The sequence below is a fragment of the Vitis vinifera genome, chromosome 8, assembly GCF_030704535.1.
Source record: "Vitis vinifera cultivar Pinot Noir 40024 chromosome 8, ASM3070453v1".
NCBI classification, from domain to species: Eukaryota; Viridiplantae; Streptophyta; class Magnoliopsida; order Vitales; family Vitaceae; genus Vitis; species Vitis vinifera.
In genome coordinates, this window is record NC_081812.1 from 1,772,743 (window position 1) to 1,797,959 (window position 25,217).

Here is a 25,217-nt window from a genome sequence, read left to right on the forward strand (position 1 = left end):
TAAACATAACTTATTTAATTTCCAAATACCTTAATTACTCCTCCAACCATATAACAACCTCAAATTAAGTTCACTTATTTGTGTCCCCTTTATTAATGTTAAACACATTACACTTTATTGCATAAAATACTATTATTGTTCATCCCCACTAATTTATCACTGAATTTTAATTGAATTTATTTGTTTGTCTCCATTAAAAATCATTTTTAAATCATATCTATACGAAATAAAATAAAATAGGATAATCCCCAAAACTATATTTACTATGCTATTAAGAGAAATCACAAATTTGTCTTACCTTAATAAAATATTTATTTATGTCTAACTGAAACCAGTTACAAACATTGTTTTAATGGAAGAATATTGATAATATTGGTAAGACACTTTTATGTATTGGTCATACTAATTGATTTAATTTGGGTAAAGGATTTTAATCCTTATATTATAATTTTTTTTAAAATCACTCAATTAGCCATCTGGATGTAACCTTGTGGGAGAAATATATAGATTTTTTTAGATATATTAAGAATATTATATATAAGTAAGAAAACTCCATAAATAGTTCAACAATAGGTTGTTAAGGTAAATTGTATATTTGAGCTTTTCCTAATGAAAAAATATATATATTCCTAAAAATTTCTTTTAAAAAAATAACTAGAATAGATGGACAAAAATGACATATCAATTAAAGAGAAATGGGAGGTTGTAATGTACACAAGACAAGTAAAAAGAAGAAAGAAGAAAAAAAAGAGAGAATATAATTACAATATAGTGATAAAGGAAAGAGAATAAAAAATAAGAGTTGAATAAAATTTTAGAATTATCATATTTTTTTGTCAAAAACAAATTAAAATCCTAGGTATAATCACAATGGTAAGATAACATTTTTTAAAAATTTATGTTCCTTCTTATGATCTCACAATAAATGAGTAATGAGTACTAATAGTAATATTATTGTCACTATACTTCGATTCATTGAAAATATAAAAATTTTAAGGTTGGGTTTCCCAAAAAAATTGATGGGAAATGTGAGGAAAGAAAATAAAAAGAGAAAGTCAAAAAGAAAGAAAAAGAAAAGGAAAATAAAAAAAGATTTAAATTCAAAAAATTATCTTTATATATTTCTTCAAATGCATTGCACTTATTTCCCAATATTATATAAAAGATTAAACAACTTAAAAATATATAATTTTTTTTATCAATTTCAATGAAATTTTTTTTTTTTTTGTATTTTTTATGATGAAACCAAACATGAAAATATCATTTTTCTTAATTTTTTTTTTCTTTCTTTAGTATTTTTTTTAGGAATCAAACATAGTCTAAGTTAATATATATAAAAAATCTCACACAAAAAAAATGACAAAAATCACTATAAAATATAAAAACTTGAAACAAAACCTCAAATTTATTAGTAAATATAAGGTTTAATTTCATTCACTTCCATTGAGGTTTCGCCTAAATACATCTAACCCCTGTAGATTTGAAATTTCATCAACTTTCAATAAGATAATTTTATGAAAAATTAAAGATACATTGAGACATTACTAATTTTTTAATTTTAAATTGCATTAACTCATAAAATGATTAATAAAAATGGTTATTATGACATGTTTTTCCTCAATGATTATAATAATTCACTAAACATAAGTATTATTAAGGTTTTACTCTTTCTATTAATAAAGGTTGTCATTTCCCTCATAAATAAATTTCCAACTCTACATCTACATTCAAACAACACCAATTTTTAGAGTATGTTTAACAGTAATTTTAAAAAACATTTTCAATCTTTCTTATACTTCAAAAATAAAAACTTTCAAGTGTTAAAAAATGTTATAAAATCACAATCAAACATAATCTTAATCACTTTAACCCATAAAATGATTAATAAAATGAAAAATCATAACAATTTTTTTCCTCAAATAAATAAGCTTTTTTTTTTTTTTTTCCCTACACGGAATCTCAAAATCTTATAGTTTTGTCAACCCATGAGAGACAGAATTAGAAAGCTTCTAAGCACAAGCTTTCATGAAATAAAAAGCCAGCTACTTTGTAGGGTTATAATCAAAGACATTACCATTTGCATTTAAGAAAGGAAGAGTTTGGTTGAAGAAAGGGACTTGGCAAGACACTGAAATGGACTATAGATATGAAGTACCAGCTACTTCGGGGACTTTCTTTTTGCACCCAACCCTAACCGGAGGTGTCCCAACTCAAATTTATTTTCATGCATCATACTCGATGTTTTCATTTTATACTTGGTCAAAACAAAAATAAAAAAATAAAAAAATCATGAATATAAAAAATAAAAATCAAGCATATATATATATATATATATAGAGAGAGAGAGAGAGAGAGAGAGAGAGAGTGAGTAATGATTAGATTACTAGCATTAACCGTTAACAAGTTATTCAATTAGTAAGCTATTTTTAATAATTAGAAAACTAAATGTCAATATTGGAGGAGTCCTGACTCAAATTTATTTCCTTACATCATACTTGATATTCTCATTTTGTACTTAGTCATAAAAAAAATGCATAAATATCATAATGTTTAATTTATTGGCATTAATTGTAATTGAGTTTATATATATATATATATATATATGAATTCGAGACTTTCTTTTTGTACAATAAATAAAAACATGCATATCATAATGCTTAACTTACTAGCATTAATTGATATTGAGTTAATCAATTAATAAGCTTTAACTTGTATGAGATGGAAATCTAGTTGTTCAAACTTTTGTACTAATTACTAATATTAAAAGATTAATATATGACTTTGTGACTTTCTTTTTATAATGTCTTAACCCTAATTTTTATGTCACAACTCAAATTTATTTCTTTCCATCATACTTGATATCGTCATTTTCTTAACTTAGTAACAAAAAAAAATGCATATCATATGTATCTGTGTGTGTGATTTTTATTTATTTTTACAATATCCAACCCTAATTGGAGGTATAGCAACTCAAATTAATTTTTTCTTATTTAGACAAAAAAAAAAAAAAAACAAGCAAACAAATGCATGCATATCATAATGCTAAACTTACTGGTATTAATTGGTATTGATTAATCAATTAATAAGCTTAAGTTGACAGGATAGGAAACTAGTTGTTCAAACTTTTATACTAATTATTAACATTAAAAGCTAATATATGAGTATGGGAATTTTTCTTTTTGTAGAATATATAACCCTAATATGAGGTGTCAAAATCGAATAATCAACTTATATTCTCACTTTACATTTAATCAAAAAGGAAAAAAAAAAAAATTATGCATGTCATAACCGATCACTCCTAAATATTTATGACAAAGTGTGGTTTCCAAAGTAGAGGAAGTCAATTATAACTTTAAAAATTTTGGTGTGCCAAGTGTCAAATCTCGAGAAAGTGACCTTGGAATGCAAGGAAAATGGAAAGGTTTGGAAGATGAATGATAAACTTTGAGACAAATTATTTCTTTCAATTGATTGAGAATGAGGTTGATGAATTTTGTGCAAAATAAGAGAAAAACCAAATGAACTTGAACTAAAATTTGTCTTAACAAAATTTAATAGCACGCTGAGAATAGGGAAATCCTTTGAGCTCCTTTCTTACCATAAAAATAAAAGTAATCATTCAAACTTTTGTATTACTTATTCATATTAAAAGCTTAAAATAATAATGTGAGACTTTCTTTTGGTACGACAACCCAAATTTATTTCCTTGCATCATCCTTGATATTCTCATTTGGTACTAAATCATTAATTAACCAGGCATGTCATAATTCTTAACTTACTAGCATTAATTCATATTGAGTTAGTCAATTAATAAACTTAACTTGAAAAATGAAAATCAAGTTGTTCGAACTTTGTACTAATTACTAATATTAAAAGCTTAATATATGACTTTGTGACTTTCTTTTTCTACAATGTCTAACCCTAACCGGAGATGTCACAACTCAAATTTATTTCCTTCCATCATACTTGATATTGTCATTCTCTACCTAGTAACAAATATATATATATCATATATAATGCTTAACTTGCTAGCATTAATTAGCAGTGGCGAAGCCAACATTTTGCTTCAAAGCAACCTTTAATACTCGATACATTTAATACCTAGACACTTTTTCCTAAATTAGACTAACATTGGATTTTAGTGTAGTTGTCAGAGTCTCACATGGCTAAGGGGGGTTGTTGTTCTAGGCTTGAATCTCCTCATTGCAATTAAAAAGGATTTTCTTTCTCCACATTTTCAAGGGGGGTAGTTGCAGCCAGGTCTTAGCTGGCTCCGCCAATGTTAATTAGTATTGAGTTAATTAATTAATAAGCTTAATTTGATGTATGTACTATTTTCTTTTTGTATAATATCTAACCTTAATTGGAGGTACAACAACTCAAATTAATTATTTCCTTGCATCATACATAATATTCTCACTTTGTATTTAGTAAAAACAAAAAAAAAAAAAAACAAATGCATGCATATCATAATGCTAAACTTACTAGTATTAATTGGTATTAAGTTGATCAATTAATGTGCTTAACATGATAAGAAACTAGTTGTTCAAACTTTTGTACTAACTATTAACATTAAAAGCTAACTATATGACTTTAGGAATTTTTCTTTTTTCAGAATATATAACCCTAATAGGAGGTGTCACTACTTAAGAATTAACTTATATCCTCACATTATATTTAGTCAAAAAAAAAAAAAAACAAATAAGAAAATTATGCATGTCATAATGAACCACTCCTAAATGTGTATGTCAATGTGCAAAATACAAGGGAAATCGAAAGGTTTGGAAGATAAATGATAAATTTTGGAGGCAAATTCTTTCTTTCAATTGATTGCGAATAAGGTTAATGAATTTTGCATAAACTAGGGGGGAAAACAAATACTCTTGAGATAAAATTTGTCTTAGCATAATCCTAAAGCTAGGGAGATCCTTTGGGTTCCGTTCTTACTATAAGAAGATCCTCAAATAAACTAATTCAACCAAAAATACTTATAGTTCTCTTAACTAGAATATTTTGATTAATAAAAGCACAATTTACTTGACCCAATGCCTCTAACTTGTTAATTAAACTTTCTTGTAAAATACTTAAAACTTCCACTACCTATTTGCTTTTCAAATCATAATATTAAGGGTTCAATAATGATTGTCTCAAGTCAAAATAGTTTTACCATTAAGTACTAGAAATACCTTCAAAGGGATCCCTAAACTTCAATTTCCAAACATCAGGGATGACATTCTCACTAAAAATGGAGAGGTCCAAATTACGAATTGATTAAATCAATAATCACCTAAATTAGAGGATTATTTTAAGGGTAAAAGGGAGAACCTAAGGGTCCCCTTTCTTGGGCTACCACTTAAAAGATATATATGAAAAAAAAAAAACTAGATTTAAGAACAAAAACATAGCATGAGAAAATAAACATTGAGACCCAATATTCAAATCCAACAATGCATTAATCCAAGCCTTAAAAATGAGAACATTCAATTACAATTGAAGGAAATGAGTTTAGAATATTGCAAAGCAACTAAATATACAAAACATGATGCAACCTAAACTCCAGCTGCCACAAGGGATCTCCTCCCCAAAGTTCTCTGTAAGGGAGAAGAAGCCTAAGAACAGCTGCAAAACTCCAGCTGCCTCCACATGATTAGGGAGAAGAACCCTAATCATGCCCTAGATGGTGTATAATGTGGAGGCATCAAGATATGAAATGGAAGATCCAATGGTCGCTTAGAGAAGTCTAAAAAAAGTGGGCCTCTTGTGTCCTCGAATCATCAGCGAAAAGTGGTGGTAACATTAGAGAAAATAGCAGCACCATGGGATATGGCACCACCCTAGCATCACTTTCTCCAGTGACTCACCTCGCTCATTACTAAAAGTGGTGACAATTTCAGTTGTGGTACCATTGTTGCACCAATTTGGAATCAATCCACCTAAAAGGTCCTCATCTTTTCAAGACCTTCTACGCTCTTCACCAATCTTTCCTAATTTATTCCCTTATGCAAATGACATCCAATTTTTTTTGTCTAAATAGGACAATACCTTTCATCTTCATGAGACTTTGATCCTTCAGTTCAACCCATACCATACTCTTCCATTCAGGATGATCCAAGAGGTTCCCAAGATTATCATTATTCATAAAAATAGTTGTAAACATCAACAATTAACAGAGAATGTAAGAAAACCGAGCATTCGCAAGGGGTAGCATATAATTGACTAGTTTAGAAGTGTGTTTAATGCATAAATCAAATTTAAGATATGATTTTTATCCTTATTACCATGCAAGCTATGACATCAATTAATAATGCTTAATATTACTACCATTAAGTTGCATGAAGTTAATACTAACAACTTATCGACTTAAAAGAAGAAAACCTACTATTAGCAAATCTTACCATATGCAAAGCTCTATCTCAAGGATTCTCCTATGCAAGATTGACTCCATGATTTCGTTTATTTTCTCCAAGTCAATGTTTGAACTTTTGTACTAATTTTAACATCAAGTTAAGAGCTTAATATATGACTTTTATAAATTAAGTTCAAAAAGTTCATGCATAAAAATATAATGTTTACTATTATTAACATCAAGTGATATCTAGTTAATTAATCAGTGAGTTTAATCCAAATGCTAAGAACTACATGTCAATTTTTATTTTTATTTTCGTATATAATTGATCTATTATTAACATTAGAAGCTTAAGATATGACTTACAGGTACATCTAAACCCTAAATGGAGGTGTCACAACTCCTTTTTTTTTTTCCATTATTCAATCATACTTATTAGCCTAAAACAAGCATACATATTATAATGGTTGACATTAATTGCATTAATTGATATTGAATTTTTCAATAGGTAGATAAAAAATAGTCAATAATTAAGCTTAATTTTTTTAAAAGTAAAATATATACTTAAAATAATAAAATTGAATTTATTTTTTTAAGGAAAATGATCACTATTTAGTTTATAATAATAGTATTGAATTTGGGTTTTTAGGTGTGAGACCCTAAGCTAGGCCTATCTCTAGCTTGGGTCAACCCAAAATCATGCCAACCCCTCAAAGCCCAAGCCCATTTGTTGTTGGGCTCAACCCAATTGTTTTTGTCCTCAATCACCTATATATGCTTCTCTTTGGATTATGCATGGGAAAAAAATATGATGATCCCTTAGAAGCCTAATCCAAAAAAGAAGCTTTAGAAGTTAAGATAATACTTCAAGCATTCTCCAACAAACCTATGAAAAGAGTAGTAGGCACCATACATGAAAAAAAAATGTCAAAAAACAAATAGGAAAAATTGCAAAGAAAAAGAATAAAAATTCTATTTTTTATAATATTATTAGTTTTTTAAGATATTGTAAAAAAATAGCAGACTATTTTTACTATTTTAATAGTTTTCAAGGTTAAAACTATGAGGATATATTTGATTGTCTGGTATAGCATGAGATAGGATAAAACTATTTTATTTCATCACTTGTCCTATCTTATGTTAATCCAAACATGAGATGAGATTAAAAGTATGACATATGATCCAAAACGAAGATGTAAGATGTGCACATCTCATATATCATAAATTTATTTTTTTTTATCATTTTATTTTATTATATACTTATTTTGTAAAATAATATATTATTATTGTTATTTTATATATTGAATAATGTAATAAAAAATAAATTATAAAATTTAAATATTTTAACTATGAATATTATTAAATATAAGAGAAATTTCATATATTTTTTAAATAAAAAATATTATAATACAATATAATTTTTATTTTAAACATTAAAACATAATATATATTCCATTTTATCTTTTTTATTCACATTACAAATTAAATATAAATATAACATAACATATCACATTGCATATGTTATATTAAGATATCATATTTATTGGATTTAATACCTAAGAATATCATATTAAGATATCATCCATTAAAGTTATAAAAATATTAATCATTATATTAAAATAAAGATAATTAATCTTTTTATATGAAATAAAATATTTTAATCTTTTCAAATGAAAAAGTTGTAATTGGATGTATAAAAGGTAAAAAAAAAAATAACATAAATGTAATAGCTCTTTTTTTTCTTTTTCTTTTTCTTTTATTTTTTGCCATTTATCTTTGCTTTTTTAAATAAATTATAGGTGTGAAATAATAAAACTACCCTCTTGATCAACCTTTCAACCTAGCCCATCCAAACCTAAATCATCTTCATCAGTTTCATTTTACCAGTTTGTTTGTTTGTTTTCTTTTTTCTTTTTTTCCTTCTTCCTTCCTTTCTCTTTCCCTTCATTTTCTTCTTCAAAGTTTTCTTCCTACCCAATTTTGTTTTTAATACTAAAACCTGTCCTATTAGAAGCAAGGCAAGTTCCTGAAAATACACCCCATGAATAAGCCCTAAAGAAGAGCATTTTTCTATTATTATTCCTCCTTTTCCCATTACTTTTTCCCCCACTACTTTCATAGATTCAAATATATACACACTGGAGAGATACCAACAAAAAGCAAGCTAAATGAACCAACCATGGGGTCAATTTCCTTCAATGAGAAATGTAAGCCAAGTGCCTAACACATCACTCCCTTTCTCTCTCTTTTGCCCCATTTTCTCCCTAGTTTACAAAAACATTACCATATAAGGACCTTCAAAATCTGCAGTGGGACACATTGCAGTTCTCACCTTCTTTAGCAGAAGAAACTAAATGTAGTATATGTACCTCACATCAAAAGCTATAGAAAACTGCAGTCCCACTTCCCTTCATGGCTTCTTCACCAAAAATTTTTTGGCAATTGCATTGAGTTTAGCACTCTTTCCCTACCAACAGAAGACCTGGAAAATCGCCTCGACTTGTGTAACTTCATTCTGATGGCAGGAACCTTTCGTGTGATAGCCTGCCATATCATTTGCACTGCGTCGCCTTCCTTTGATGGGTACTGAAACTCAAAGAAGTTCTCGACTTCTTTCAACCTCCTCCACATCCTGGTCCATTCATCCTTCTTGATGCTCCTTATGAGTTTTATGAGGAACTTGTCCTTGAGGGCATCTGATGTGCGAACAAATATGCAGAACTGTGAGTAGTCAAGGACATCCTCATAGGGGAGCTCAATCTCATCACTGATTATGACTGGGACACAGTGGCTGGCAATGGCGTCAAAGAGGCGGTTTGATGAGGGGGTGTCACCTGCTATGTTGAGGCAGAATTTTGAGGAGTGCATTCCCTGGCTGGCCTTGTTGATGCCATTCCCTTGTGTATTTCCAAATGCAAAATGCACATCTTTTTCATCTTTTAGAAGGTAAAATAACTCCTGTCGGATGAACCCACCCTGAAAATGAGAAAACTGTAAGAATCATACTGGAAGAAGATAAAAAGAAAACCAAAGAGGCAAAGAATAGAGAAGGAAACAAGAGGAGAAAAGGCTTTACAGAAGATAAAAAGTAGATACTGTATTATTGATTGGATCACAGAGGAGTCCAACAAATAATATTCCTTTCGAACTTATATAAATTAGTATCATGAACAGTCAAAGGGAGAGAGATATGGAGGACTGCATAACGCAAAGCAAATGAAACAGGAGATATCTCAGCAAATTGGAGAAATAAACTGTCTTTAACTCTATCCAGGGATTGGCTTATGTGTGGTGGATAGGCAAAGGGTCATGCTAATCCTGGAAGTGTTGGTTCTGAAAGTGAGGAACACTGACATGGAGCAAGAAAAGTCAGTTATAATTCAAATCAGCAAGAGCTCAATAAAGAAAAGTTCATTCACATGCTCAAGTCACAATAGTGTACATCCTACTGTCATCTTCCTCATCTTTGAAACAGAGTAAATCTTGTCTCATGGGGATAGGATTTCAATTGAATGTCCCATCAGGAATAATAAATAGAGAATGTAGATAATTTACTCTACTCTTTATGTAAGAACTAAGGAAACGTTCAGATTTTCCAACTTCACGGCAGAATAACCTTACTAGCCACATTATAGAACTATGAGATACAGTAAACCTAAGAAATGAAGATAGCATATAACAGACATGTTTGATCTTATGGTTAGGAGATTGAAAGGGAAGCTATTTACTTATGAAGGTGATTAATAGAAAGGTTCAGAGAGAAGAAAAACCTGTGAACAGTTTTTATTTAATTAAAGCATTGATCGACTCACTAGAGAGAAAATGTGGTGGATTTTAGAAAAAAAAGGAATGAGCAGGCAATAGATGCATTGATGCACTGAAGGGCATATATGGTGGACCAATGACTGGAATGAGCACAATTGGTGGAGAAACAAAAGAATATTCAATCATGATAGGCTTACATCAAGAGTCAACTTTGAGCCCTTACCTTCTTCCATTACTATGCTATTTTCTGGTGACATTCTTGCAATTGGGAAGTAGATTTTTGGGAGAAACCTTAGGATCTCAAGATTTTATAATTAATAGGGTAGAAATAGAGAGAGGCTAGACATAGTATCAATTGAGAATAAGAAATAGAGCAACAAATAAATGCCATAGAGAGAAGCTAGACATAGTATCAAATTGAGTATAAGATGAGGCAAAATAGTTTAACATGTTTCAAACAGGTGAAAAAAGGACATTGACGGATGTGCTACTGAGAAAGAAACAATCATTCAATTTGAAGGTGCTTAAAGGATAATGGGGAAAACCAAAAGAGCTTGGGTTGAGATGGTGAGAAAAGTGAGATAGTCTAATTTGGTAGAGGACATGATCACAGGTGGATTTATTAGCAAAACAGCCAAACTCAAAAACTTGAGGTTTAAGGGTTTTACAGAAAATTTAGCTCCAGAGAGACCAAGTAATAGTTTAAGTAAAGCCCATAACCTGAAGAAATTATGAAGAAAGCAAACAAATTATGTTCAAACATCGAAGGAATTAGGAATTAGTATAGATTTCAAGATGCAAAGCACAAACGCAAGCATATACACCAAATGCATTGGACACTACCCAAAACCTCTGTAACTGCAAATTGAAGATAGCATTATGGTGGGATGCATCCAATGGGTGCATGAGGTTTATGCCAAATTTGGAGCAGCAAAGGATCTAGGTTAGTCTATTGTATATATTGCAAAATGCATCGCATTAAGAAAGGGCACAGATAGGCTGAAGACTAAATTACAAAGGATTTTGTTTGCAAGGAAACACACGCATAGATATTACAAGTGTCCATTAGATGAGGTAAACTTCGTTAAAATGCCATGACCTCATTTACCAATAAAAGAATAAAAAAACAAATAAAACAGGACACCAAACAAAGTAATAGGTCTTAAGTAAGCAATACTTGATAGCATAATCTATAGGATTTAGAAGAGACGTGAGGTTTTAAGCTATATGTCTCACTAATGCATGAAGAGAACTATGCCAACAAAATTGATGACAACAAAACTAAAGTGAATTCAAGCATCAAATGAAAATACACCCAATGCTAACAGAGGCTGCACCCAGAACCTAAAATCCTCACCATTCTTTTAACCACCCCATTTGATATACAAATTAAAACTTAGCTTTTAAATACTCATATCTTCAATTGGGAGTAGGTCATAGACGTTAATCTTCGACATAGTACAATACTTGTACCAAAGCTATTTTGAATTGAACATGTAGCAAATAGCTATATTAGGGAATATTATCTAATCTACTTGAGCCTTCTTAAATGGAAGTTTCAAAGATAATTAGATGATGGTATAGCCCAGTTCTCCAGACAACAAGGATAAGAGCAAATGCAAATCAATATAACTGCATGCATGGAAGCCGGGAACTGCAAACAAGGAACAAGTGATATGGTTCTTCATAATAAGTATTTTTTATAATAGATTAGACAGGTTAGTCGGGATCAGGTGAGAGCAGAATCACTAGAAAATCCAACCATTTCACTTGTTCCTATAAAAACTGGAAGAAACAAGGAGAACAAGAAAGGATGATATCTTACATCTTTTCTGTAGATGGCTCCTTGAAAGTACAACAAGGTTGGACGGCTATCAAAATCGGATGTGTCATTGATGAAGCTTTTTATTACGTGTTTGTAAGGTGCAATCACGTCCTTTCCGACATTTGCTATATTTGGGGGATACCTTCCAAAATCTGAAAGTATGAATATTGCTGGCCACAGCTTCATCCTTGCATCTAACATGCTATTGGGGTGGTGGGCCATAATTATATGGTCCCGTCCTTCCGACCGAATCCATTCCTCTTGAGCAGTTAAAAACTTCACCAACTTATCTTGTAGCAGATTGTTTTCATTCTTCTTTTGGCGTCCCTTGAACTTGCCAAAATGGTTATAGCTTAATGAGGAAAAGAATGGAACAAATATAACATCAGCTTCACTCGAATTATGCACTCTTATAGCAGCACGAGCATTCTGATTTTCAGGAAATTCTGAAGAGAGGAGATCCAAGGTAAGCCAATACTCTATGCTGTGTTGCAAGTTTAACCCACCAGGGTAAAGAGGGAATTTGGTTCGAATATCAGGCCAAACACTTTCTCCAGCGGGTGCCCAATCCAAGAGCCCAAAATGAAACTCTGCCGGCAAATCATACATAAAAACCTTAAGAACCGGATAGTTTGAACCACATTTCACAGAATTTTTCCCTTCAAGTGCTTTTTCTTCACTCTCAATTGAGGGTTCAATGTCATTTTGATTTTGAGATTCAGAATTACCGTTATCAGTCACAGCAAAGAGCTTAGAATTGGGCAGCAAACTATGGTCAATGAAGCGAGGGCGGCCCGTGGACCGCAGCACAGATAACCAAGATAGTATGAACAAAATGGATGCTACTGAAAACAAACATAGCAAAGAATTTCGGGTAACAAATCCAAGCGGCGAGGCGTTCCTCTCTGCCATTGCAAAACTAATTGAATCTTCAATTAAATCAATAATATCTATTCTGGAATCTCATATCTAGCTTCCAAACAAAGATCATTCCTTCTAAGAACATACACCAAAACAAGCATTTGACAGTTAACATCAAGATTAACTATAAGCCAAACAGACCCATTTCCAGATTAAAGGAGAGAAAACAAAAACCACACAACCCATTCATCATCCATCAAATCCAACTAAATTCCAACACAAAAAGAATTGAAATTCAGCATGTAATCTCCACAAAACTTGAAAACATGAGACACCCAATAGCCCAAACAACCTCTACAACAATCCCAATGCAGAAAACAGATTCAAAATGGAGCCACAACCCGTGAATCTCTCAACAGATCTTCACCCAAAACCACACCATTCCTTCTCTTTTTTCTCACTTCCTCTGCATTTTCTTCCACCCACAAACAAAACCCAGCTGCACAACGACCTCAAAATGGAAAGCAACACAAACCCAGATAAAATCAGATCAAAAATGAAAAGCCCCACCAAGGAAACGCCAGAAAAGGTGCAGAAAAAAACAATGCTGGACGGAGAATGGAAAGAGGATAGGTGGTGAATGTGGTGATGAAATGGCTGTCACAGGAAAATGAGGGGGTACCGCGGAGGAAAGACAAGGGAGAGAGGAGGGAAGTGGAGGTTGATTCAACACCCTTGCTCTGCAAAATCTGTGAAGGAAGTGGGCGTGGGAATAGGAGGCTTTCTGTAGAAGCGGGCTCCTCGCACTTTGTTGTGGACTTCCGGTGGCTTCTGCTTGTTTTTTTTCCAATGACTTTTCTTTTTTTTCTTTTTTTCTTTTTTCTTTTTTTCCAATTTTTCTATTTTTTGTATTTATAATTTATTAGTCAATAAAATTATTAAGCCTTCCATCATTATCATAAAGGAGAAAAATAAAACAATATTTCTGATAATTAACAAATATTCCTTCTTTGTTTATTTTTATCATTTATTATAAGATATAAAATAACTGATATTAAAAAAATTTTAAAATAAATTATATTCCTCTCATGATATTTATAATAATTGATATTAAAAAATTATAAAAATAAATTATATTTCTCATGATATTTATCTTTTTCAAATTATATGAAAAATGATAAATAAAAAAAATAATATCATTTTGGTCTTTTAAGAAGCCAACCAATTGTCCTATATTTTTGGTCTTTTCAATTTGACTTAAAGAGAATCAAAAAGAAAAAATATATATTTTATAATATATTGCTATTGACCTTTCTAGTAATTAAATGGTATAATTATTATTTTTTTTATCTTATAATTAATTAAAAAAGGAATATGACCTAAAATACAAAAAAGAAAAAAAAAGTATGATAATGATATAAAAAAAATATTAGGTATAAAAAAATATGATCAAGTATGAATAATATAATCAACGTATAAAATTATTGGTAATAAAGGATTTGTTTGACAATTATTTTCGAGAACTTTTTGCTCTTCAAAATAAAAACAAAAAAATATGACTTGGCAACAAAAAACTTATTTTATGTTTTTTGTTTTTAAAAACAAAAAACATATATTTTCATTAAACATTTTTTAGTTATTTTCAATTGTTTTCATTTATTTATTATTTTTTAGAACTATTTTAAAAAAATAATTATATAAACATGTAAAATAATTAAAAATAAAGTACTAGATGTAAAAATTATTTTTAAAACATATTTTTCTTAGCAATAATTTTAAAAAATTTTATATAATATTTAATTTTTGTAATAAACAAAAACAGTTCTTAGTATGAAAGATCACTTCTAACACTTTCAAAATCATTCCCAAATGAGTTAGAAATAGTTTAAAGGTTATTTTTAAAATGTTAAAAGCATTTTCTAATAGATAGAATTCTCTCCCTTTTTATTTTTATAAAAATTTAGATTGTGTAGTGAAAGTTTAGAAAGTACTTTTCAAATTGAATCATTGTAAATAGTTTTTTTGACTTAGTCAAGTGTGCAAAAACCACTTTTTTGGTGTTGTAACTCTTTATCAAAAATACTTGTAAAACCTTTTAAAATTTATATAAAAATATTAATTATTTTTAATAAAAGTGACTTTTTTATTGGTATAAAAATATTATCTATTTTTAATTAAAAAAATGACTTTTTTATTTATATAAAAAATATGAATATCTTTAATAAAAGTGACTTTTTAAATTTATATAAAAAGTATTAATTATTTTATAAGATAAAGTCATTTTCTCAACTTCGAAATCTTTTAATTTACAATATTACTTTTCTTTATTTGTTGTTGTTTGCTAATAAAAGATGAAAGACAAAAAGAGTGATTTTGTCTCTTTTGGATATTTATCTACATGGAAAAACAAAGGCAAGGAAATTTTAATATTCTTTTTAAAGTCACACAAAATAATATGACAATTTCGATTGTTGGATTGGTTGTCATTCTTCAAAATGATGGTAAAAATAAAATAAAATTTGAGGTTTATTTGACAATTATTTTTTAGAACAATATTTTGTTATTGCAAACAAAAAAAATAAGAAAACACATTTCAATCAAAAAATTATTTTTTGTTTTCTGTTTTTAAAAGTAGAAAATGAGGTATTTTTAGAAAACATTTTTTAGTTATTTTTACTTGTTTTTTAAGGAGAGTTTTAAAATATAATTGTACGAATATGTAGAATAATTAAAAATAAAGCACTAGATATAAAATTTATGTTTAAAATATATTTAAAAATATTAAAAATAGGTTAACAATATTTCAAATTCTCAAATGGAGTTTTGTTCTTAAAAATATTATAGAATAGTTTTTAAGAACTATTTTTGAAAACATTTATCAAACAAGTAAATTTTTTATACAAAAAAAAATCAAAAAGAGGAAGAAAAAAAAAAGGATTTATTTGATAATATTCTCCAAAATAAAAAAAGAGTTTTTGAGAATAATTTTCAATTATTTGTAAAAGTAAAATTATGTTTGAGAATTCAAATATGGAAAAATATAGTTATATAAAAGTTTTCAAAATATTTTTTAATTGTTTATGAAAACACTTTAAAAATTTATTTGAAAACAGGTAAAATTTATTTTTAAAAATAACTCATTTTGAAAATAAATTTTTTTTAAAAAAATTATTTTTGCAAATGTATCTTTTAAATTTAGAAAACTATTTTCTACCCTGCCTTTAAAACAAACCCTCCAAAAAAAAGGAAACAAAAGAATTTTGCTTGGAAGCCATGAAACCAACCAAACAAATAAAGAGACCAGCTGGTGCAATTTCACCCAATTTCAAGCTTTGCTTTGAAGCCATTAATGCCCATGTGTTCAATACCTGAGAAGAAGTACTGCCACATCAATTAATAGAAGAGACCTCAGAAAATGGACTGACCCTAAATTTATGGACATGTCAAATATTTAAAGCTTGTGGACCATACCTGGTAAGAAAAATAAATGAATAAATAACAAGTTCCCCTAGTAGTCTGTGTAGATGTGTCCCAACCCAAACTAGTAATTAAAAAAGTGACCAAACCCATATTGTATTTCAATCAAATAAGTGTCGTATTCTTGTGAAATGTGCCATGCACACCAGTCCATTTTCTTAGAGGGACATGACAAGCCAATGTGCCTCCAAATCTGAAATTTGGAGGCTATACTATGGTTTGAAGATATATATATATATATATATATATATATATATATATATATATATATATAGTGGAGGTTATTTTGTATAGTCTGAAATTAAGTGTGTATTTGAAAGTAATTTTGAAAAGTGTTTTTAGTTTTTTTAATATTTAAAATTTTTTATTTTCAAGTATTAAAAATATTAAAAACATTTTTTAGAATTACTTTCAAATACTCTAAAAGGGTATGGCATGTTTGGTAATGAAAACAATTTTAAAAAATTGTTTTATAATATTTTGTAAAACAAAAGTCTTGTTTGAAAACCATAAATATTTTTAATCTATTTTTAATATATTTTAAAAATAATTTTTATATTTAATGATTTATTTTTAATCATTCAATATTCTGCATAATTATATTTTAAAATAACCTTAAAAATAAAATAAAAATAACTAAAACAATTAAACGATGTTATCTGAAAATACCATAATTTTTGTTTTTAAGAGCAAAAAAATAGAAAATAATTTTCGAATTATTAAATATGTTTTTTTAGATAATAAAAAATTGTTCTAAAAATTAGTTGCTAAACAGCCTATACTATTTTTTTTTAACCTAAAAATCAATTTTTTTTTAGAAGAAAAATTAAGTATTTGACAAAATTTATAACACTTCTTAAAATTTGAAAAAAAAAATCACTTATAGCGTTTTGATTCTCCTAAGATTAATATTTAGGAAGCACTCTCATTAAAAACACTTTAAGTAAAAGTACTGTCAAACACACTCAAATAATTTGTTTGATAATACTTTTAGAAAACGTTTATATCATAATAAGCATTTTTGAAGAGAAATTAAATATTTAGAAAAAGTTGAAAAATCTTTTGTATAACTTCATGAAAAAACACTTAATAGATGATTATCCTAAAAATATTTTTACAAAAACTCTCACTAAAAATATTTCAAATAAAAATACTATTAAATGCATTCTAACTTGTCCATAGAATTTATCATAGAAATATTTGAATTTCATTCTCAAAAATTATTTTTTAAAAATACTATTTAAAGAAAAAAAAAAAAGGGAAAGAAAACAATTGGAAGAAAGTCTTTCAAGCAACCAAGTTGGTGAGCTAGAATTGCACTAACTTTGAAAGAAAGAGAATCATGGACCCACAAAACCTTCCAAGATCCATAAACACCAACAAGTGGTTTGAATTAGGTCTGTAAACTTCAATAAAGATTTGAATCGATTGGCTATAAAGTTCACCAAACGCATGAAGAAAAAATGTGGAAGAATTTTTAAAGGGTTAGAAGTTAATTTCTTTTAAAAACAAACAAAAAAAGAATGTTTGAAAGCGTTTTCTTATTAATCTTTGAGCCTATTTGGAAGTAATTTTGGTTGGGCAAGGAGTTTTTATATAATAATATTGTGTTTATATAAAATTCAAACATAAAAATAAAATTTTAATAAATTAATTAATTTAATTATTTTATTTTCAAATTCCATTTAACCATTAAAAATATAAAAATTATCATGACAATCTTTGGTTTTTTTTTAAACTTTTATATATTAACTATATAAAAAAGAAATATAAACTTATGAATGAAATTTGAAATATTTTAAAATAAAAAATTATAAACATATCATTTTTTTTATTTTATTAAATGCATTTAAATTAGATAAATCAGCGTTTTTAAGTTCGACATATTATTATCATATATAAAAAATTATGTCCTATATATATTGTTTTTAATAAAAATAATTTTAATAGATGTGTTATTACCTTTTTTATTTAATTTTTTTATATATATTTTTATGAGTTTCCATCACTATGCATATGTGTTGTCGTGTTTTGCATGTTCGGTCTTCAAGTAAAATATGCGAAATGATCATGATGTCTTTGGCCTCTAAGTTCAAGATATCACTACTAATAATCAAAATACGAGCTTAGTAGTAAATTTGAGTCATTTCGATGTTGAGCTAGGGTTTAACGTTTGAAATGTTGACCATAACCCTTAGAAGCAACATATAGAAATTAACACGTAACATCTTCCAAAGTGATGGTGGAGATGAGTTTCAATCAATTAAATTTCAAAATCACTTGAGCAAGTGTGGAATTTTGCAACAAGTCTCATGCCCAAGAACTCCATAACAAAATGGGGTTGTAAAGAGAAAGCATAGACACATTGTTGAAATGGGTCTAACAATGTTTTTCAATGTCAAACTACCATTGAGTCTATGGGTAGATGCATTCCTTACTGTCGTATACCTCATTAATCGATTGTCTTCCACGGTGTTGAAAATGGAGAGTCCATTCTTTATGCTCTTCAAACAATATCCAAAATATAGGATCTTAAAAATTTTTGGTTGTCGGTGTTTTCCATACCTTAGAGACTACGGGAAGAATAAATTCTTACCTAAGACATATCCATGTGTTTTTATTGGATATAGCTTTCTACACAAGGGTTATAGATGCTTGCATCCTTCAACTAAAAGAGTTTACATATCTCGTCATGTCATTTTCAATGAAAATTGTTTTCCTTATGCTAACTCTCTTATTAAGGAAAATCATTTACAGATTCCTATATAAATTGTTCATTCTCAACTTCAAATGCTTCTTGTGAGACTTCAAAAATAGATCACCAAACTAAGTCTTGAAAGGAGAACACTACTAACCAATCAAGCAACTCTAAGAAGTGCAACCACTGCCCATGCACTATTGAGCAAAGAAACCAGTTTAGTGTTGAAGAAAGAATTTCTGCTAGTTGCAATACTAACCAAAATACAGAAGCATCATGTGTTAATCCGAATGGAACTCTCACTGTTGTTGCTACTAAAATTTCCACTATTGCTGCTAGTACAAATGACCACAATACCGCCATTACTACTGAAACTCCCACTGATGTTGCTCTTGGTGCTAGTGGCCATAATTCCAACATTGCTACTACTACTGGAACACTCTCCCAGATTGAGTCTACTAGTAGCTACAAGCCTGCCAATGTTAGTAATTTTCCTGATATCAGTAAGCACCTAGCAATTGATCTCTCTTTTCCTAAAAATGGCAGAAAAATGAGCATGTTGGTCCATCTCCGCAAAACAAATCAACCAATCACAGTGTTGATGATGAAGTTCCTGATATTAGCAAGCAAATTGTTGTTGACATCTCTTCTCCTCAAGGCCAACACACAGATAACAAAGGAACTCATATGATCACTAGAAGTAAACTCAAGAATGATCCCAGTTCAAAGTCTCAAATGATTACTTTTGCTGCCACAAGAAGTGATATTAGTGAGCCAAAAACATATCGTACAGCATTGAAAATTCCCCATTGGCTCAAAGCAATGCAAGAGGAAATCAAGGCTTTAATCCAAAATCGAACATGGGATTTGGTTCCTAGGCCTCCAACTGCAAATATTGTGGGTTCTAAATGGGTGTTTAAAACAAATCTGAAGGAAGATGGAACCATAGATAGATACAAAGCACGATTAGTTGCTCGAGGTTTTTCTCAAATACCGGGTTTGGACTTTGGAGAGACCTTTAGCCCAGTTATAAAGCATGCTATAATCAAATTGATCATTTCACTAGCAGTAACCTTGGGGTGGATAATGAAGCAATTGGATGTTAAGAATGCCATCCTACATGGGTTACTAAAGGAAGAAGTATTCATGGAACAACCTCTAGGATTTATAAACGAGGACCTTCCGAATCATGTTTGCAAATTGAATCGCTCTCTTTATGGCCTTAAGCAAGCTCCAAGGGCTTGGTTTGATAGATTATCCCAATGTCTTCTTCATCTAGGGTTTTACTGTGGTAAAGCAGACTTGTCTATATTTATTCTTCGCAAAGGTCAGTCTATTGTTTTGCTACTTATCTATGTTGATGATATTATAGTTACAGGCAATGATAACAACATCATTAGTGACCTTATCAGCATCCTGAGTAGTGAATTTTCTCTCAAGGACTTAGGATCTTTGCATTATTTTTTGGGATTGGAGGTTAAATATCTTCCTAATGGGTTGTTTGTTTCTCAAACAAAGTACACTAGAGATCTCCTAGAGCACATAAAAATGATGGAGTGTACTCATACCAACACACCCATGGCTCTTAAGTCCATCATCACACCTTCTGATGAACAACATATTGATCCTACACGATATAGACAACTTGTTGGATCCCTTCAATATTTAACTTTCACAAGGCCTAATATTGTGCATGCAGTAAACAAGGCCTGCCAACATTTCCAAGCACCCACTAAAGCTGACCTGTGAGCTGTCAAACGCATCCTTAGATATTTGAAAGGAACAATGGAGCATGGAACCAGATTTTTCAAGCAAAGTTCTCTTCGTCTCACTGGTTTTTGTGATGTTGATTGGGCGGGATGCACAAACACAAGAAGCACATATGGGTATTGTATTTTTCTGGGAGCTAATTGTATCTTATGGTCCTCAAAGCGACAACCTATAGTTTCTAGATCAAGCGCTGAGGCCAAATATCGATCTCTTACACCCAGTGCCGTAGAAATAACTTGGCTTACTTTCCTTCTTCGTGATATTGGCATTCAACTATGTGAACCTCCTCAATTGCTATGTGATAATCTCAGCGCCCTTTCATTGACAGTAAATCATGTCTTCCATGCACATTCCAAGTATATTGAGTTGGACTATCATTTTATTTGGGAAAAAATTGCAAGTGGAGTTTTGATTACTCGTTTCCTTCCATCGTCCTTACAAGTAGCTGATATATTCACGAAGACACTCCCTAAGACTTCATTCCAAGTCTTTCGATTCAAGCTAGGAGTGCACAAGTTACCACTCACTAGCTTGCAAGAGGCTAATAAAGGAAACTCCAACTCAGCTAGTTGATAATGCAATCTGCTAGAAAAATAAATAAATAAATAAACTACTCTCCATATTTGTAATGTGGAAAATCAAGGCTAGAAGGAAATCTCACTTACCTATTCTGTATAATATTCCATTTTATGTGTAAAGAAAGTATGTATTGTTTATTTATTCTTTAGAAAACAATCAGTAAAGTTGTGGTGAAAATTCAGCCATTCAAAAAATAGTTTCTGTTCTTCACTACCATACACATTTTCCCTAAAAAATTTCCTCAAAACACTAAGGTTATGTTTGGTCTTGGAAAATTTGAGGAAAATAAGGGAAAGAAAATGAAAGGAAATGTCAAAAGAAAGAAAAAGTAAAGCAAAATAAAAAATAGATTTAAAGTCAATAAATTACTTTTATATGTTATTTCAAACTCATTTTACTTATTTAACTCTTTGATATGAAGATTAGGCTATGTTTGATTCCCAAAAAAATTGAGGAAAAATGCAAGGGAAAGAAAATATAAAGGAAAAGTAGAAGGAAAGAAAAAGTAAAATAAAATAGATTAAAAGTCAATAAATTATTTTTATTTGTTACTTCAAACTCAATTTACTTATTTTAATTCATTGATATAAAGATTAAATAATTTAAAAATATATAAGCTTTTAACTAGTTTTAATTATATTTGATTTTTTTTTATATTTTTCATAGGACAACGAGACATGAAAAAATAACTTGTCTTTACATTTTTTTTCTTTCCTTAGTATTTTCTAGGAACCAAACATAACCTAAATAATTTTTAAAATATATAAATTTCTAATTAATCTTAATTATATTTGAATTTTTGGTATTTTCAATAGGACAATTAAATATAAGAAAATCATTTTTCTTAATATTTTTTTTCTTTTATCAGGGAAAGATTAAGGAAAAATGTTAGGAAAAGAAAAAAGAGAGAAAAAGATAATGAAAAGAAGAAGTGAAGGAAAATAAAAAATAAAAAATAAATTTAAAGTTAATAAATTATTTTAATTATTACTTCAAACTCATTTTACTTATTTTAATTTTTTTTATATAAAGATTAAATCATTTTAAAATATATAAATTTTTAATTAATTTTAATTATACTTAAGTTTTTTTAGTTTTTACTATCAGACAACCAAATAAAAGAAAATTATTTTTCTTAGGTTATGTTTAATTCCAACAAATTTAAGGGAAAATGTGAGAAAAATAAACTAGAGAGGAAAAGTAGAAGGAAAGAAAAAATTAAGGAAAATAAAAAATAGGTTCAAAGTCAATAAATTATTTTTACATATTTCTTCAAACTTATTTCACTTATTTTCCTCCATGATTAAATAATTTTAAAATGCATAAATTTTGAAATAATTTTAATTATATTAAATTTTCTTTCGTATTTTCTATAGTGAAACCAAATATAAGAAAACTATTTTCCTTAGTATTTTTTTTCTTTCCTTGGTACTTTTTGAAAACCAAACATAACCTTAACATTATTTTTCTTTCCTTAATACTTTCCAAGACCAAAGAAAAGAAAAGCTCAGCACCAACATTATAAAGTAAGTATGTAAAGATAAAAGAATAAAAGAAAAAGTAAAAAGTATTAACATAGATGGTATACTCTTTGAGCAACTTTTCCTCATTGTGGAATTTCAGCCACAATGAAATTAAAAGTCATTGGCAATAGGCCTAAAAATATTTGTTTGCCTCTCTATTACTTGGAAAAGAATCAAATAAAGTATTAGCTGAGGCTAAGCATGTAACTAGGAAAATGGCGAAATGATTTCGATTGTGTCCATGGTTTTAGTGGGTTATGTAGTATATTTTTAGTTTATATTAATATTAAAATATTTAATAATTTTAATTTTATTAATATTTTGTAATATATTGCTATTGACCTTTCTAGTAATTAAATGGTATAATTATTTTTTTTATCTTATAATTAATTTAAAAAAAAAGGAATATGACCTAAAATGCAAAAAAGAAAAAAAAAAGTATAATAATGATATAAAAATATTAGGTATAAAAAATGTGATCAAATATGAATAATGTAATCAACATACAAAATTATTGGTAATAAAGGATTTGTTTGACAACCATTTTTGAAAACTTTATGTTCTTCATAATAAAAACAAAAAAAAACAAAAAAAATATGTTTGGCCAAAAAAAAAATCTCTTTTATGTTTTATGTTATTAAAAACAAAAAACGTGATATTTTTATAAAACATATTTTAGTTATTTTCAATTGTTTTCATTTTTTTTAGAGTTATTTTAAAAAATAATTATATAAACATGTAGAATGATTAAAAATAAAGTACTAGATATAAAAATTATTTTTAAAATATATTCTTCTTAGCAATAATTTTAAAAAATTTTATATAATACTTAATTTCTGTAATAATTAAAAAAAAAATCTTAGTATTAAAAATCACTTCTAACATTTTCAAAAACATTCACAAATGGGTTAGAAATAGTTTAAAACAAACTTTTTTTTTCTTCAACTATCATTAGTGAAGCATTCAAATTGTCATATGTAAGTTAAATAAAGTACATGACATGAGTGTATGACAAAGGAATGTGTGACATGAGAGTTTGCAATGCTTAGGTGATAATAAAAATAAAAAGAGTATTTTAAAATCAATTAAAATCCTACACAAAGGACAGTCATGTACACCACTTGTACAGTTAATACATTTTCCTTGTATAGTTAGTATAACACCCTTATACGATGGTACAAATTCCATACATATATGCATATGTACAAAAGGCAATCTTGTACACCATTTGTGTAGTTAGTGCATTTTCCTTATATAGTTAGTGTAACACTTCTGTACAGTAGTGTAAATTCCATACACATGCATAAATAATATGTCAACATAGATGTGTAAACCATGTCTCCAATGGTTTAGTTCAAAAAATAGTGAAAAACTTAGTAACAAAATTTTTCCCCAAATATTATTAGTGAGGTAAGTATTTGAATTGTCATGTATCAATGAACTAAAGTGCATGAAATAAATGCGTAATAAAGGAATATATGACATGAGAGTGCAATCCTTAGATGACAAGAAAAATAAAATGAGTGCTTCAAAATTGATTGAAATTTTGCGTAAAAGGCAACCTTGTATACATTTTGTACAGCTAGTATATTTTCCTTGTCCAATTAGTATAACATTTTTGTATAGTGGTACAAATTTCATACAAATGCATAAATAATATGTCCACATAGATGTGTGAATCATGTCTCCAATGATTTGGTTTGAAAGAAGGTTGAAGACTTAAAAACAATTTTTTTTCCCCCAAACATCATTAATAGGATAAATATTTGAATTGTCATGTGTCAATTAAATAAAGTGTATAAGATGAATGTGTGATGAAGGAATATGTGACATGAGGTGTACAATCCTTAGGTGATAAGAAAAAAATTGAGTGATTCAAAATTGATTGAATTTCTGCACAAAAGGCAACCCTTATACACCTCTTGTATAATTAATATATTTATCTTGTATAATTAGTGTAATAACCTTTTACAGTCATGTAAATTTCATCCACATGCATAAATTATGTCCACATAGGTGTATAAATCATATTTCCATTAGTTTAATTCAGAAAAGGTGGAAGACTTAAAAACAAAACTTGATATTAATAAAACTTTAAACCTTTTGAATGATTATTATATCCTCATACATGAGTTTTTATATTCATAAATTTTTTTTTAAAAAAAAAGAGTGATGTCATACTATTGAATAATTTTAACAGGTAAATTATTCGATTCTAAATATGCGGAAACTAATCGCAAAATGACCTAAAGATTGAGATGAAGATATTTATTTAATCATAAAAATATAAATGAAAGATATATTAAAAATTAGAATTTAGCCAAAATTTATTTATTTATTTTTGCAATGTGGAAGAAAAGAAGATAAGAAAGG

General features: G+C 28.5%; 1 protein-coding gene across 1 annotated transcript; it reads right to left on the minus strand.

Annotated features, from left to right (window-relative positions):
• Positions 1-8,511: 8,511 nt before the first annotated feature.
• LOC100250123 (probable arabinosyltransferase ARAD1) lies at positions 8,512-13,714 on the minus strand. The gene is made up of 2 exons (XM_002268346.4): positions 11,937-13,714; positions 8,512-9,322 (listed from the first exon to the last, which is right to left on the minus strand). Exons 1-2 carry the CDS (start codon positions 12,846-12,848, stop codon positions 8,768-8,770), a joined length of 1,467 nt encoding a protein of 488 aa, XP_002268382.1. The 5' UTR covers positions 12,849-13,714; the 3' UTR covers positions 8,512-8,767.
• Between the last annotated feature and the right edge of the window lie 11,503 nt (positions 13,715-25,217).